This window comes from Pyrenophora tritici-repentis, chromosome 9, assembly GCF_003171515.1.
Source record: "Pyrenophora tritici-repentis strain M4 chromosome 9, whole genome shotgun sequence".
Taxonomy (NCBI): domain Eukaryota; kingdom Fungi; phylum Ascomycota; class Dothideomycetes; order Pleosporales; family Pleosporaceae; genus Pyrenophora; species Pyrenophora tritici-repentis.
The window spans coordinates 722,978-738,851 of NC_089398.1; the positions used below are offsets into that span (position 1 = coordinate 722,978).

Genomic DNA, 15,874 nt, shown 5'->3' on the forward strand with positions numbered 1-15,874 from the left:
CATGTGCGCAGCTGCGATAAAAGAGGAAACCGATGCCAGTCTATATGCGGGCGAGCAAGGTCGCTATACTGAGGAGATGTACTTGCATGGGGATCAATACTCTGCCCTTCGGGTATCAGCGTACGACAGAGCTTGAACAGGTACGGCAATCCGTCGCACGAAAGAAGGGATGAAACATGAAGTGATCTCGAAATGGATATCTCAACGCCCAAGCAAAATTGAGGTAGGCACTCATCATCCTGATGGTTGATGGGCAGGTCGCCCAGATAGCTCGTTTACCAGCGGCTGTTGCGAACAGGGTCGCTGTTACCTCCGGTCCATCCTGGGATTGGCGTTAGGACTCGCTCATTGTCGAAAGGGCTAGTAGCGCATACCACCACGTCCGCCTCGGCCTCCACCACGGCCGCGTCCACCTCCCCAGCGACCACCGCCGCCACCTCCACCACCATAGCGGGCCATTTCATGCAGACGAGGATCAATCTGCTGCTTGGACTCTGTAAGAATCTGGACGAGATCACGAGCCTGCTTGGAGTCTGAGATAATTGTTAGCGACCTGCCAATGTGTGGAAGAGGAGTATACATACTTTCTGTGGTAAACAGAGTGATGGCGGTACCGTTAGCGCCAGCACGACCAGTACGACCAATGCGGTGGACATAGTCCTCCGAGTTGTTCGGGTAGTCATAGTTGAACACGTGAGTAATGTTGCGGACATCTTGAAGAGCAAAGGTTAGTGACTGATGAAAAGAGCAGACGGCGATCATGATTGGATCGCGTGAAGCTGCAGTATGTTGCATGCAACCGTCTCTGTGCGCTACAACGAAGATCACGGCATCAAGTCCAGTGGGAAGGCTGTGGATGTCTCCTGGTCCAGAAACCCTTGGAAGAGAGTGTGACTCGTACAAGTCAAATATCTCAGGCAGCTTGCTTCAGAGGTACCTTGGGTAATACCGAAACAGAAAATAGCGAAGCCTAGAAGCCTCACCAGCGTAACCAAGGATCCCTGGGGATCAGATTCGAGAGAGATGCAAGCCCTGGACGATGTCATGGAAGCGAATGTAACCAGCGCACAAGACGACCTAAGCAGAGCACAATGGCAGTTCACGCATAATAATAGTTGGGGGAGGGGAGGGGGTGAGGGGGGTTCGTAATCATACCGATACCACGGGAAGCCACGTCAGTGGCAACCATGATGGGGCTCTTGCCAGTCTTAAATTCGTTCAAGACCCAGTCACGCTCGTTTTGCTGCTTGTCGCCGTGGATGGCTGGTTGAATGTTAGCAGTCTTCATGCCATAGAAGCAAGTCAACTTACAAAGCGCCGGCCAGCCGTCCTGACGAAGGAATCGGGTGATCTCGTCAGCAACGCGCTTGGTACCTGTGAAGATCAGGATCTTGTTGTCCTTGTCGCTCATGATTGTCTCGAGGTGCTTGGCCATGCGGTCGCGCTTCTCAAACTCTGTGCAGACCTCGACGATTTGTTGAATGCGGTGGTTAGCGGAAAGGTCCATGGAACCAATATTTACTTGGATCCAGTCCTTCTGGTAGTCGGCCGCCAGCTGGCGGACCTCCTTGGGCCATGTGGCGGACCACATGCAAGTTTGTCGATCAGGGCGAATCTGTCCGATGATCTTGCGGATTTGAGGCTCGAAACCCATGTCAAGCATGCGGTCAGCCTCGTCGAGAACGAGGTAAGTAACACGGCGGAGGTTAGTCTTGCCAGCCTCAAGCATGTCGATAAGACGTCCGGGAGTAGCGATGCACACCTCGACACCGCGAGCGAGGTCACGGATTTGAGGACCCTTGGGGACACCTCCGTAGACGCAGGTGTTTCGGATGCGGGAAGACTTTCCGAATTTGCTAATTTCTTGCTGAATCTGGACAGCAAGCTCACGAGTGGGCGCAAGGATCAGGACAATGGGACCATCGCCTGGGGCGAGGAGAGGCTGTGCGTTGATGTGGACGATGGCAGGAAGACAGTAGGTGAGGGTCTTTCCGGAACCGGTCTCAGCAACACCGACAACGTCGCGACCAGAGAGAGCCATGGGCCATCCCTGGGCTTGAATAGCGGTGGGCTTCGCGAACCCCTGTGCCTTGACCTCGTTCATGACATATGACGGGAAACCAGCCTCATCGAAAGTTGTGACGGGCTTGGGGATGTTCTCGCCCTTGACGGTCATCTGGTGCTCCTTGCGGTACTCAGCGACCTCTGCGGCTGAGCGAGCAGTGACTGCGGGATCCTCCTTGTAGAAAGATTTTTCGAATTTGGGCATTGTGTCAAGGTCTGAGAGTTTGTTAGCACTGCTTTCGTGAGTCGAGTCGGAATAATAGACATACCCCATTGTTGTGTCTTCAAGCCTTGGCCGAGTTGCGACATGCGGTCGCCGCCGTCGCGTCCGCCAAAGCCACCACCACCGCCGTAGCCACCACCTCCGCCGCCGTATCCTCCACCACCGGAGTAGCCGTTGGAACCGCCGCCGTAGCCGCCGCCGCCGCTGTATGAATGTTAGTAGATGATCTCTGAGATGGAATGAATGACTCGAGGGGAGATTCTACGTTATCGCAATGTGCACTTGTCCACAGTCTGCCTCATCCGCAATGGATATAGTAACAGACTCGGATTCTGTACTCAAACTGCGCGCAGAATCATAATAAAAGAATGCTTGCAGATGGAAGGTTGTCCAAGAACCACGACTGTGATGCCTTTCCCGTGTGAAGGGGGGTGAATCGCCCTACCCGTACGATGCATATTGGCTTGTCGAGTTGTTGTAAGACCCATATCCGCTGCTGCTTGCGTACCCATTCGAGTAGCCGCGATCGCCTCCGCCGCGACCGCCGCCGTATCCTCCACCGCCGCCGCCGCCATATCCGCCGCTGTAAGACATGATGTATATGTGTTTGGTAGTGACTGGCGTCAAAGGGGGAACTGTTTGAATTTGAGGGAGCGTGTTTCGTGATCAGAGACCGCGAAAATGTATTAGAGGTAGTAGAGCGACTCGGAAAGGTGTCGCGAGATGTGCGATAAAAGAAGCACAGATAGTAGAGGGTGAGGGTGTAGTGAGAGGAAAGCAGAAGGGCAGAGCGCGACAGGAAAAGTTACCTTGCCTCTGCGCTCGCACATTTTTTGAGACGCTAGCCCGCGCTAGCGGCAGGGTCTCGACGTGTCAGGTTAGACCGGAGCTTACCGTTATCTGGTCGGGGAAGCCGGCCCCATGCCGGTCCACCACGTCGCCACCGCAAATTCGAAGAACATGCCTGTACAAAGTCTGCAGCACACGACGTCGTGGTCAATGAGATTGCTTTCCTTGGATGCAAGAATGATCATGATTAGTCCTGCTTAAGTGCAAAATCTCACTAGTCAAGGTGAAACGCAAAAGAAACTATGTAGGCATGCATGTGGTTCTGGGCGTATAGTACCCACGTGATAGGCCTTGTAGCCTTGTTGCACATTTAGGGGAGACCATTACAGTGATACATGGTACTTTCGAACTATTCGTCATCACGAGATGTGCCTGCTTGGTCTACGACCTGACTCCGTCTTGGATTTCCCCAGATCTCAACCCCATGTCCCAAAACCCTCTCTCCATCTATCTCTGATTAGCATTATCCTTGACAGCTCGCTGCGATATCACTCACATTTGTAGCATGCACGAATATCTTTGCCAAATCCTCCACCCGGCTCGGACTCAGACCCTCGGCATGCTTCTCCACCAACTCACTCCCTCTCATCATCGCTTGCCTGTACTCGTCCGCCACGTACTGCTCGATCCAAATCCAGTATCTACTTCCGACTCTGACAGAGCTTGGGTCTTCGTACAACCTCTTCGCGATGATACCATACCCTATGAGGCAAGGAAGCAGTGCAATTTGTAGAGCAAGCCAGTCTTGGGACATGCCGATATCGAGGACATAGCGGGTGTATGCAGTAGTGGCTTGGTCTTCTTCTGTGTTAATGACGTCTGTTTCAGAGAGGCCATAGTCTTTGCAAAAATTGATGTGCAGTTTGATCTCTTCTTGTAGTGTGACGACTTGTTGTACACTCATCCCAATATCCTTGAGGTTGCTTGATTTGTAGGCGGACAACGCGGTGGCTCGTGAGAACTGCACCAAGAACAAGTAGTCCTGCACGAGATAGTACATGAACTTCTCCACAGGCAATGTTCCATCACCCATTCGCTGGACAAACTCATGCTCGGTGTACTCTTTCCATGGCTTTTGGACCTCTTCGCGATCCAGCAGATACGAGATGAAGTTACCAGGTGTGAATGGCAGCATGTACACCGAGTGAAAGTGATTGATCGGCCCACTTCCACTGCCAATGTTCATTGCAGTCTTGATACCCGCTTCAATGTACTGATTTGCTTTCTTCACAGCCTTGGCCATAGCCATTCCCTCAGCAAGGTTACACGCGATTGCGCTTGCGAGTGAACATCCGGTCCCATGCGTATTCCTGGATCGTAAATACTCGCCCTCGAGTACGGTTACTCCACTTTCACCGACCAAAACATTCAACACTACTTCCCTCTCTTCCTCTCCCTTGCTAACTACCCGGCCACGGGTCAGTGGAAGATGGCCTCCTTTCAGCAATACCCATTTTGGTCCAAGTTCATGAATGCGGTGCGCCAGGGCAACAATATCATCGACGTTTCGTGGCTCTGTCACATCTATCCCAGCGGTTTGTAGCAGTAGCTTTGCTTCTGGGATATTAGGGGTGAGAAGTGTTGTGAGGGGAAAGAGCGACTTTATCAACGTCGAAACGGCGTTTTCAGGCAGGAGCTGGGATCCAGATGTGGATACCATTACCTTTACGCATCTTAGTCATTTTTATGAAGCCAAGAGACAAGAGAGATTATGCAGACGTACAGGATCGACAATACTGGTGCTGATGTTATGCCTTTTTAGGGCATCGGCAACAATCTCGATCGTCTCAGCAGACGCGAGCATGCCTATAGCCACACATCAGCCACAACTCACCGCTTCAAAAGTCATGAATAGTACCAGTCTTTACAACATCCACGCCTACATCTTCACATACAGCATCAATTTGCTTCCGCACAAAGACAGGCGGCGTGTGATGGATGTCCTGTACGCCAAGTGTGTTCTGTGCTGTCAATGCAGTCGTAGCTGTCATAGCATAGCAGCCATGCGCTGCAATGACTTTCTGGTCCGCTTCTAGTCCGCTGTTGGTGTGATGGGATAGTTAGCTCTAGTGGCTGAACGAAGGAGGGGCGGATGCATGTATGCGTACGTACGCCCCACCCGAACTGTCCGAGCCAGCGATTACCAGGATGCGCTTTGGTGCCATCGAGAACGAGTAGTGAGGAGAAACTTGAGTTTTAGTTTAGAGATCTCGACCTGGTGAGGTGCAAGAGGGACGTCTTCTCGAATGAGCCCCGCTATCGGCGGATAGGCGAGACCCACGTCATCGAGTCGGACTGCATCCGCGATACATGCAGCCTTATGTTGTGGGATATGATTCGAGACAAGCTTTCAAAAAGATGGTATCAACACAATCGATAATGTTATGGCTATGCTTTTCATTTCAAACATGGAAGCGACGTCCGTGGAAGTGGTGTGAGAAGTAACAACCTTGTTTTGTATTTTCTCCAATCCTAGCAGGAGGTGCAACACACGAGTACCTTTCTCTAGTACCAAAGAGCTCTCTAGCAAATCATCACCTATGCTGAGTCAATTTATACAATTATGAAGCCGAGCTAATTATTTACTTTCTAAGTAGGATAGCTCTACTTGGTCGGTCGTAGCGAACGTAGACTGCCGTTTCTGCATGCGTGCTACAGTTGTAGCGGCTCTGAGTGCGCGTCCTGGTATGTTGAGACCACGCCCTTTTAGGGCTTGTGCGGCGATACTAGTAGAGCCACCCACAGGTCTCCATGGGTTAGCTTCGGTAAAAGATAAAAGTGCACCGAGGGAAATATATTTGAAAAGCATGTTGAGTGACTTGCGCTTTGATTCAGGGTGCTTCGATTACAGTTGGAGATGTGACCAGCTTTATAGATTATCGAACAAAGCTCGAGATATACCTCACATCTAGGGGTGTGGGGTGGAAGGATTTCTGTGCAGATGGTGGTAACCAGGCTGGCCCCCGTGGTGGAGATGATGCTAAGAGTTTGGATCCTTCGACCATGAAACATCGCCGGAAATGGAAGCGAAATGTACTTTACCCGCTGTAATAGATAACCAAAAATAAATCGAAGGAGCGTGCAGGAGAATGGTACTTGGCGTACCGGTATCTTCCAGTTGTACTATTGGTCCACTGGGTTCAGCCTGGCAGATGTTTCTCCTGGCCAAACCTTGTACGCGATACGTATGTAGAGTAAGAAATCGAGGTGTGGTTCATGAAAATGTATTGTGTGTTCCCTTTCGCTTGGGGTACCATGTTTCCGGCGTCTTCCAACGGGGGAAGAGCTTACGGGTGTTGCGTCAATTTCCTTCACGACCATGCGAGATAGATCATCGTGCTCTGTTCGACACATCTGATTACATCTGGAAATTCATCTACTAGATTGATGGTTACCTCTTGGGGATCACTGGCTGTGGTCATTCGACCGTGTAATCGCAATGTCTCTACCGTCGCCATACTGCTACCACAATCCCTGGATCTGCGACACACGTTGAGTGGGCTCAAACACTTCGGTGCTATCTGCAGTGCTCTTCCTTGGCATATTGCCACTATCCGTAAACGTCGGGAATGCCGATGCATCGTGGGAGGCGCTCGCATCCCAGCCCAGTGTCTCTTCCTTATCGTAGTCAAGAGGAGCCCAGGCTGCATCCTCGTCGTCGGGAACAAACAGACTATCTGAATCATGGCGTGTGGGCTGTGCTTGTGCTGCTGAAGCCTGGCGAGATCCTGGGTTCCGTAATCTACCCGACCCGTCCCTTCGTGATGCTGGCTGCACCGGTGGAGGCATGTCAGACCGAAAGCTGCGGCTGTCCTCGCGCTCTACTATTGTAGTTGATGGTGCGCGGGACGTATGTCTGCTGCTCATTGCCTGGGGTGCCGGGGTTGGAATGGCTGGAGCTGCAGTGTAGTCACCCGAGGTCATCAGCGTAAATTCGCAAATCAGGCTATCACTGCCGTAGCTGAACTGCAATGGTCGTGTTGGTTGGGAGTAGAACGCCTTCAAGCTAGTCTTTAGTGTGTCTGCATGAACAACAATAGCCTTGAAGTCCTTGACGTTGATGATGATGTGCATGCCCGCCTGAACCGTAAACTCTTCGAAATCGGATATGTTGACCGCGACTGCCGTGACAAGTGGGTGTTTCAGGATCTCTTTTCCGTTCGTGATCTTCTCTGTGTAGCTTTTGAAGACACAGCGGCCATCGTCTCCAGCAAAGATGTCAAGCATCTCGGTTTTCGTACCGAAGTACTCAATATACTCCTTTACGGCACCAGAATGCATACTCCAACGATTCCTTGCGATGCTTCGATCGAATAGTGCGTGCATCACTTCCACAGCTTCGTACGTGAGCTTATATGTCTTGATGACACCCTGATTGCATACCATTTTGACGATGAATCGGCATTGGGTCTCATTCTCCCGTACACTCACTTCACAACGATCTATCGCGCCATCGCGGCCTAGGGGATCGTATAGACGGCCTTTGAACACCGATAGCAGCGCTTTCGTGTACATGCTGCACGTGAAGCGGCCATCCGGCCCACCATGACTTGGACTGCACTCATAGTTGGCGAAGAACTGCTTGCCATCCAACGTAACTGCGGCGTATGCAGATTTGGAAGGATTGAGAGCGGTGAACGTGAACTAATGTGATATATATAAGGCACCGGACCAACTGAAAAGAAGAGCGGCAAACCCACCTTTTCTCGACGCGCCTCAATGGCTACGGTATCGCTGAATTTGCCCAGGCAGACGAGAAGGTCGTGGACCTTGGACGCTGCCTCAGGTGTAAGGGTGAAGTTGAGGACGACCATCTTGTCTCGTCCTGACTATCCGCATCGTGGCGACATGCTGGTGTTGGCCGCGAGTGTTGGCGAGGCTGCCGAATGCGGAAACAGCGCGTTCTGACGCGCTAGCGCTGTTGACATCATCGCGCCCTGCTGCTCCGAGCATACAGCAAACTCCAATGGTTTGAAATTATATCTCCCTGTAATATGTCTCAGCCCACGCTTCCAGATGATATCTTGCATCTTCTATGCGAGGAGCTTGCGAACCAGGAACAGTTCGACACACTGTTTAATTGCGCTTGCTCCAGCCGCGCCCTTGCCGTACCTGCATTAACTCATCTGTACAAGTAAGTGACAACTCTAACTGCGTATACTATACTAATGCGATTGGAAAAGGTCACATCATCTAGCTCCAGTCCGAGGCGGGGGAGAGGATCTCTATGGCCTGCCAGCCGCCACTAAGCTGCTCACAATCCAGAAATGGTCTATTCTATGGCGATCCATTGTCGCATCAAGCCTTGATGCCACTCTTTTTCCGTATTGTCGCTACATTCGATCGCTTGACTTCCGCGACCTTGGCTATCTACTTGATGATGATCAGTTCCGAGCAAAGGTCTCCAAGTGAGTAGACTTTGATCAGCAAGCACTGTCAATCCTAACTGCGCTAGGCAATTCTTCTCTGGACCTCTGAAGCAGTTTGAGAAGATCGAGACCGGAACGAACATAAAGGGAAGGAAGTATACACGAATCAAGACAGCGGACATAATCGACGCGATTGGCGAAGGTAATACTCAATCTGCTCGTCGCTACATAGGTTAACACTTGACAGTTGTGACCCAGCACACACCCACTCTTGAGATTATCAGTGGAGAACGTATGTACCACATCCAAAAGTAGGCGAGTCGTCTGACAATCATCAGTCCAGCCCGGTGCCCTCGTACAATGGACGCCCCGTCTTCCACGCCTTCAAAGCCTTGAGCTCTGGGATGGCAAGCCACTAGAAGATGAGTTGGTACATTCTTCGATCTACGAACACTGCCCTCAATTCAAATCTCTAATGATTTATACTTGGATGTCCGTCGACAACGATCAGAAGTTTGCCAAGTTCCTCTCGTCCATGCGCCCGAATACGCTGGAAACACTGCAAACCATCAGCGATGTCAAAGCAGGCTCCAAGACCTTTGCAGCACTAAACAACCATGGAGAATCGCTCGCAGATCTGAGACTATGCGTATCCACCGACTCAATCCCGCATCTGTCACTACTCAAAGGCTGCACGGCACTGAAAACCCTCCGTATCGAAGACATCCATGGCACTGTTGACCTCGAAGCAACCGCCAACGGCGTCTTTCTAGAAACCGTATCCTGGCTCAAAAACTGCACAGACCTCCAACGCCTCAGCTTCCATAAACTGCAGTCTGGCGCAGCCATCATCACGCCCGTCCTGTTGCAAGATAAGATCAAACTGTGCAGTCTAGAGATCGACTCATACACGTTAAAAGACCACAGGACATTTCACCAGGCCCTAGTGCACCAAAAGTCTTCACTAAACGTCTTGTTCTTGAGTGGAGATACCGAGGGCATGTTCCGCGATGATTTGGATATCCTAGTTGATTCGCTGAAACAACTGCATCAACTCTGGGATCTGCATCTCATACTACCAGAAGTGCTGCGCGACGACCATCTCATCACCATCATCGCCAATCTCGCTCTACTCGAGGATCTATATGTTAGCGGTCTCGAGCTCAACGATGTTGTCCTGCCACATCTCGCCAACTTGCCATATCTCCGGACCGTCACTATCTCCGGCATTTCCAAGTTCACACTAGAAGGTCTCTTGGATTTCATATCGAGGCTGGGACCGGGTAATCAGGGAATTAGGCTTTCGATTGATATGGCGGATACGGATACCCTGCTTCCGGAGGAGGAGTTGAACTTGGTGAGGGAATCGCTGATGGAGAAGGTTGGGGGGACGCTGGAGTACATGGCTCTTAGAGGTATGTTGGAGGGATGGATGTGCATCTGATGATGTATTTACTGATGTTGTGCACAGATCCGAATGTTCCGGAGTTTGAAAGTGACTCTGACTAAGCTGCGTTTGTTGAGTTGCCAGATACACAGGTTTGATGAGATGTATTGAATACATGGTGGCAGCTTCATAGCGTTCAGGGTATCCTTTTCAGTATATATGACTACGATGACCATATAACGAAGCAAATGTTCGCAAGCATAGCTCCAGGCAAGAAGTGATTCATCTCTCACTTCAGCCCAAACAAAACTCTGCACTCAACCCAAACCCATCTCCCCATTTTCCGGTCCATCCCCTGCATCATTCAGCCTCTCATTCAGTGCCACCAAGCGTCTCGCATAAATATCCCTCTCCAATTCCGGCAACGTCTTAAGTCTCTCAATAAAAGGTCCGCTCAAATGATCATCACCCACATAGATCCACCAATTCTGCGCAATATACGTGGCCAGATAATCTTTAAGTCTCATCTGCGATGGAAGTGGCGTTTCCTCAGCCTCGTAGATTTGCGCAGCAAAGATGACAACGGCCATTAGCTCCGGCTCAATGTGCCGCTCCAACTTTTCGACGATATGGTCCATGAGGTCGTGCATGCACAATTTTTCGGCCACGCCCCATGCAGCGATGCATTGGACGAACGCTTCTTGCATCTGATCGTCGTCTCCGTCTCGTGGGTTGCGGTGGCCAAAATCGCTGCTTTCGAGGTATTCGGCGGCGAAGACGAAGTCGTCTGGGTCGATTTCGGGAAGGCCGGGGTGCTGGAGCTCGAATATGCCGTCGTCGTTGAGATCGAAGTGGTTGACGCCGAACCTTGTTTGAATCATTAAACACATGCTTTGGGGAAGACGACGCGCCCACGGCTCATTTGTGACTTACCTCACGTCTAGCCAGTATTTACGATTCCATACACAAGCTTTCGCTAGGGTACTGACCACGCCATCGGGGCCTACGGGTATCTGGACGAATTCCTTACTTTGTGACCTATGCAAAATTAGTGGGAATGAACATACTTAGGTAGCACCCGGGTGCCATAAAATACTTGACATACTAGGACAAAAAGGCCACTGTAGTTGCCAGACACTCCTATTAGGTGTCAAGTATTTTATGACAGCCAGGTGATAGTATGAAAACAACTTACAATTCGCCGTCAACGGTGTCGCTCTTAGGCTCCCGGAAGCTCCTACCAAGCCCGCCAAGAGTACGGTCAAGGAACGAGTTTTGCTGAAAAGACGTCCGGTTTGGTGCGTTAGTCGACGTGGGCGCTGACTGGTTAGCAGTTGGCTGTTGCGAACTGGTATCGTCTGTGAGATCTATGGGCGTATCGCATCTGCCCAGACGCGACGGTAAAACAGGTGATGGTAACGAAGAAGATGCGACTTCGGATATCAGTAATGGAGGTGGGCGAGCAGGTGATCTGGAAGTCAGGAAGTCGCTGTAATTGTCTGGTATCGTTCGGGAGTGGTTACTCTGCGTAGCTCGTGATGGCCTGTCGGTATGAGCTGTTTCTTTATCTTTTCTTGGGATAACCGTTATCCGACTTCTTGAATCCCTTGCTGGTTTCGGAGGCGATAGAGTTCTCTTCCTATTATGTGAATGCTGCCGGTCGTAGTCCTCTTGACTTGCCCTCAGTGCCCATTGCATCTCGGAATCATCATCACTTTCATCACTGTCTGAGCATGAGTCTGACTCAACGCTCCGCTGATTCACCCGATCTCGCCAATCATCAAGTGTGAAACCAGCCTCTAGAGCATTATTCGCCATCTCATACGCATCACCGAGCCGCGGGGTACTTGCTACTATCTCTTCGTTTTCGTATGGCGCGAAGGGATCATATTCTCCCAACTCGGACGTACGGGCCCAATGACTGCTTTAGTTAATTTCGGAGATTTCACCTCGAGCTTAACCAACTCTACTCACAATTCAAACCGCTCGTCCAACAACAAAACGAGCGTGACATAGAAATATCCATTCGGCCGAGTTCGCTGCATTTCTGTTGGCGCCATATCATCCGTACATATGACTGCCGGCCATGGTGGTAATGAGGTTCCGGAAGCCTGGTATTGGACCAGACTGCCTGGGCTTTGCTGCACCATCTTGTGCGCGTGGTCTGAATGAATGGGAGTATAGGTATGACTGAGTGCTCTATGTTGGAGTAAAATGGAAAGGATACTAGACTTCAAAGGCCCCAAAGAAGTTGGTAGAGAGGCTGAAGAGATCCCGAAGCTTGAAACGATGAAGCCAGATATATTGGCCATTTTCAAGTAGGAGTCTCGTATCTAAGTGAAGGTGGCTCCAAGCAAGGAGCCCGACAGGTGAGAGACAAAGGTTGGGACATGAAACTTTCGTGCATGGCTTTCGAACATGATATTTTCAATTGATCCATTGCGATAAAAAATGGCAGACGTGATGATTCCACTCCACATTGTTCGAGATGCTACCTGGTAGGCTGCTTGAGTAATGGCCGTCGACTCATAACAGTCAGCGACCCCATAAAGTCACAAGATCATCAACTACACCTCTGTGCATTCGTAACCAGAGAAACCCGACGTGATGGGCATCAACCTGCGCAAAGCAGAAAAGTTCCACGATGCATGTCTGGGTGCAGCAATGCGGAGTTCATAGCTCCCCCATCTCGGAGGTTGACTAAGCTGGCCGCAACCACGAAAGCCAAGGACATCTGGCATCACCTAACCACTGCCCAAAATCTCACGGGTGCGCACACTCGGTCGCGCAGTTCCGCTCCCCTACCTGAGTCACCCGCTATACGCCACGTAATACACGTAAAACTAAACCTCACATTCGCTGCTTTAGCTTCTTCTGCAACACCCTTCCTTCCGACGCATAGAACCTCTCTCCACCAAGCAAGCAAGCACTTACCACACCTACCACCCAAACCAACAACCACAGCCGCAAATATGCTAGGAATCGCCGATATGCAGCCCAGGCAACTTGCCGCGCAAATTCTCAACTTCGCACTCGTCCTCTCTACCGCTTTCATGATGTGGAAGGGTCTCTCCGTCGTATCCGACTCGCCCTCACCCATTGTCGTCGTACTCTCCGGATCCATGGAGCCTGCGTTCCAGCGAGGTGATCTGCTATTCTTGTGGAACAGGGGGGCGGATACGCAAGTGGGCGAGATTGTCGTTTATAATGTAAAGGGCAAGGACATCCCGATTGTGCATCGTGTTGTGAGGAGATATGGGGGAGGGTAAGTCGCTTCTTTTCCAATTTGTGGTTGCGCTACATGTGGAGACGGGTATATGGAAGTGGGCGTGTTGCGATATCTTGGGGGACTCGCGCGCATCTCGTGAAGAATCCATGCTGACAAGTCATGTTTATAGTAAAACACCCCTCCGCCTCCTCACCAAGGGCGACAACAACCTCGCAGACGACACCGAACTCTACGCCGCCGGTCAATCCTTCCTCAATCGCCAAGAAGATGTCATCGGAAGCGTTGTCGGCTTCATACCTTTTGTCGGATACGTTACCATTCTACTAAGTGAGCACCCATGGCTCAAACAAGTCATGTTGGGTTTGATGGGTGTCATGGTCGTGCTGCAGAGAGAATAATCAGCATATGTTAGTAAACACGGACATTTGGGAGTTTAGCACTCATCAGAGATGGTCGAAGAGGCGCAAAGTGCCGGAAAAAAGTAGGATGGCTTTCTTGGCGTAAACTGCTGTATATTTGCTGGACGGTGATGAAGAGGTGGCAAGCTCAGGCGTTTATAACATATCTCCCTGAAGATACTTGTGATGTATTGAAAACACTAAAAATAAATACCAACTGCCGTGCATAAATTCTTTGCTATGAAAGCCTATACGCTGTGCTACCCGATTACACCAACGCCTGCTGACCTTCACTCGCTATGTCCCAATAAACTTGCCTACTGAGCCATTCCTACAGTCTATAAGATAACACAAAGCCCCTACTTATAACCCTAGAGTAAAGTCACATCTAAGCCCCGGCTGTCCCGTACCCATGTGCTCCCCCCTCACCCGTACCATACGACCATACCCGAACCATCCCGTCCTCTACCACATAAATCCCCAACCGCAAAAAACAAAAAAGAACAACTGCGCCGTACGGGGTTCGACTACACACTAACGTTAGTAACAGATATCGAACGAGCCACCTGCTCCCTTGGAAAGGGCAACTACTTACACCCGTGATCCCCGCCTTCTTCGCTTGTTGACATTGCTGGGAAGGCGATAGCATACCACTAGCCCAACGACGCTTTTTGTTGGCTGATTGATGGAAGGAAACTGATTTAATTGATCTATATCTACATGTAAAAAGCAAACGGAACATGGGTAGCAAGCTTTTTGAGGGGTTTATTCACATGCAGGGGCATTTTGGATAGTTTGGTAAGGGACGCGTGCGGAAGGAGCAGGTGAGAGGCGTGGGCGGGGGAGATGCGGAATCCCGGTACGGCGGTGAGGGCAGCGTGGGTCGCATGTGACGTGAGCAGAGGGGTCTGAATGTTGTCATTGACAGATGGTATTAGGGTTTGTCAGTCATGATAGACAGATGCGTCATACCTTCATCACACATCAACGACAGCATAAGGGGTTGAGCTGGGACGCAGGCTACGAAGGGCATGAGCAGCGCTACGCCGGGACAACCACCGCCAAGACGAACATGAAAAGCGCCGTGAAGACATTATTGAAGCAGCAAACATTTTCCATATAGCAGTTGACTAGTGTACATAGACTTGGTCATGAGCTTCGTGATGTTCCTTTCGTGGCGTCAAGGAGGATGAGACGCCCAAACATCATTAGCCCACCATCAGCGCGAATCGTACTGATTGCGGCCGTCTTTAACGAAATGAACCACAGATTTGCTAGCCCAAGACCTTCCTCCGCAGAGAGATAACGAACCCATTAAGAAGCAGGAATATCACAAAGGAAATCGAGAGAGGTTTGCTACCCAGTGCGCACATGACAAATCGTCATTACGCATGCGCGGGTTATTGAAAGCACAGATGAGTTGAGAACTCTACTCGGACTCTTCCTCTTCCTCTTCGCCAGCCTGCGGGATGTTAGCGGAGCTGTCATTGCGAATTTGCTGGAAAAACATACCTGGTAAGCGGCCTTTTCCTCTTCGTAGCGCTTCTTGTCGGCAGCAGCCTTGGCCTCGTAAGGAGTGCGCTGCTTCTCGTTCAGGGCCTTCCACTTCTCTCCGAGAAGCTTGCCGACCTCGCCTATAGATGGTTAGAATCGGGGTTGAAAATGATCAACGGTGCAAGCTCACCGAACTTGATGCCGGGGTTGTCTTCGCGGACCTTCTCACGCTGCTCGTTGGCGAAGAACATGTACGCAGACAGACCACGCTTGGGCGCGTTGGGGTCTAATCATGTTAGCAATGAGGCAAGCAACGGCACGTGGATGAATTACCCTTCTTCTTCTTGCCGCCATCGGCCTTGGACTTGGGGGCAGCCTTGCGGGTAGTCTTCTCTTTAGGCATGGTGGTGGATGGGCTAGTGTTTGTGGTTAGCTACTGGAGTTGCGAGTAACTTGTAGGTGAGAGGAAGGGAAGCAGGCAGGCGCAATGGATATTAGTAGTCCAAAGCTCAAGCCAAGTGCAGTGCTAGTGGAATGGATTGAAAACAATGGCGTGCTTGGGTGAGTGGGCTTGGTGGTGCTGTGCTGCTATGCGCGCGAGGTGACGCGGTTGCAAAACACCACAACACGACGCGATGATGCGCGATTTTGCGATAAGAGAAGGTGCAGGTACTCACCGAAGTTGCTAGTTTCGAGAAAATTGATTTTGTTGGATGAGGTCTGTTTTGCGGTCAGTATGCGCGGTGCAAGAGGTGCCGACGATGGCGATGAAGAAAGCGTCGAACGCGATGACGTCCGGAAGATGAATGAAAGAAGGCTGGGAGAGAGCTAGTTTGGGGAATTGAGGCGGGAAAACGCGTG

At 50.9% G+C, this 15,874-nt stretch overlaps 7 protein-coding genes across 7 annotated transcripts; 2 read left to right on the plus strand and 5 right to left on the minus strand.

The window, feature by feature from the left end:
* Positions 1–275: 275 nt before the first annotated feature.
* On the minus strand, positions 276–2,373 carry PtrM4_146370 (SrmB, Superfamily II DNA and RNA helicase; the record flags this gene model as incomplete). The annotated part of the gene is made up of 6 exons (XM_066109871.1): positions 276–322; positions 471–533; positions 585–713; positions 1,156–1,263; positions 1,312–2,280; positions 2,334–2,373. The coding sequence occupies 6 exons, from the start codon at positions 2,371–2,373 to the stop codon at positions 276–278; spliced, it is 1,356 nt and encodes a 451-aa protein (XP_065959854.1).
* Positions 2,374–3,517: 1,144 nt separating this feature from the next.
* On the minus strand, positions 3,518–5,301 carry PtrM4_146380 (ThiD, Hydroxymethylpyrimidine-phosphomethylpyrimidine kinase; the record flags this gene model as incomplete). The annotated part of the gene is made up of 5 exons (XM_066109872.1): positions 3,518–3,583; positions 3,633–4,799; positions 4,860–4,942; positions 4,995–5,176; positions 5,249–5,301. The coding sequence occupies 5 exons, from the start codon at positions 5,299–5,301 to the stop codon at positions 3,518–3,520; spliced, it is 1,551 nt and encodes a 516-aa protein (XP_065959855.1).
* Positions 5,302–6,598: 1,297 nt separating this feature from the next.
* On the minus strand, positions 6,599–7,950 carry PtrM4_146390 (DNA repair protein Rad9; the record flags this gene model as incomplete). The annotated part of the gene is made up of 2 exons (XM_001938885.1): positions 6,599–7,780; positions 7,837–7,950. The coding sequence occupies 2 exons, from the start codon at positions 7,948–7,950 to the stop codon at positions 6,599–6,601; spliced, it is 1,296 nt and encodes a 431-aa protein (XP_001938920.1).
* Positions 7,951–8,130: 180 nt separating this feature from the next.
* PtrM4_146400 (uncharacterized protein) lies at positions 8,131–10,014 on the plus strand (the record flags this gene model as incomplete). Its single annotated transcript, XM_066109873.1, has 6 exons — positions 8,131–8,270; positions 8,320–8,544; positions 8,592–8,707; positions 8,753–8,797; positions 8,844–9,920; positions 9,977–10,014. 6 exons carry the CDS (start codon positions 8,131–8,133, stop codon positions 10,012–10,014), a joined length of 1,641 nt encoding a protein of 546 aa, XP_065959856.1.
* A 195-nt stretch (positions 10,015–10,209) lies between these two features.
* Positions 10,210–12,042, minus strand: PtrM4_146410 (TT-ORF1 domain containing protein; the record flags this gene model as incomplete). Its single annotated transcript, XM_001938883.1, has 4 exons — positions 10,210–10,759; positions 10,826–10,930; positions 11,088–11,813; positions 11,867–12,042. The coding sequence occupies 4 exons, from the start codon at positions 12,040–12,042 to the stop codon at positions 10,210–10,212; spliced, it is 1,557 nt and encodes a 518-aa protein (XP_001938918.1).
* An 822-nt stretch (positions 12,043–12,864) lies between these two features.
* PtrM4_146420 (LepB, Signal peptidase I) lies at positions 12,865–13,519 on the plus strand (the record flags this gene model as incomplete). Its single annotated transcript, XM_001938882.2, has 2 exons — positions 12,865–13,157; positions 13,291–13,519. The coding sequence occupies 2 exons, from the start codon at positions 12,865–12,867 to the stop codon at positions 13,517–13,519; spliced, it is 522 nt and encodes a 173-aa protein (XP_001938917.1).
* A 1,429-nt stretch (positions 13,520–14,948) lies between these two features.
* PtrM4_146430 (NHP6B, Chromatin-associated protein containing the HMG domain protein) lies at positions 14,949–15,416 on the minus strand (the record flags this gene model as incomplete). The annotated part of the gene is made up of 4 exons (XM_001938881.2): positions 14,949–14,981; positions 15,032–15,153; positions 15,204–15,299; positions 15,347–15,416. The coding sequence occupies 4 exons, from the start codon at positions 15,414–15,416 to the stop codon at positions 14,949–14,951; spliced, it is 321 nt and encodes a 106-aa protein (XP_001938916.1).
* Between the last annotated feature and the right edge of the window lie 458 nt (positions 15,417–15,874).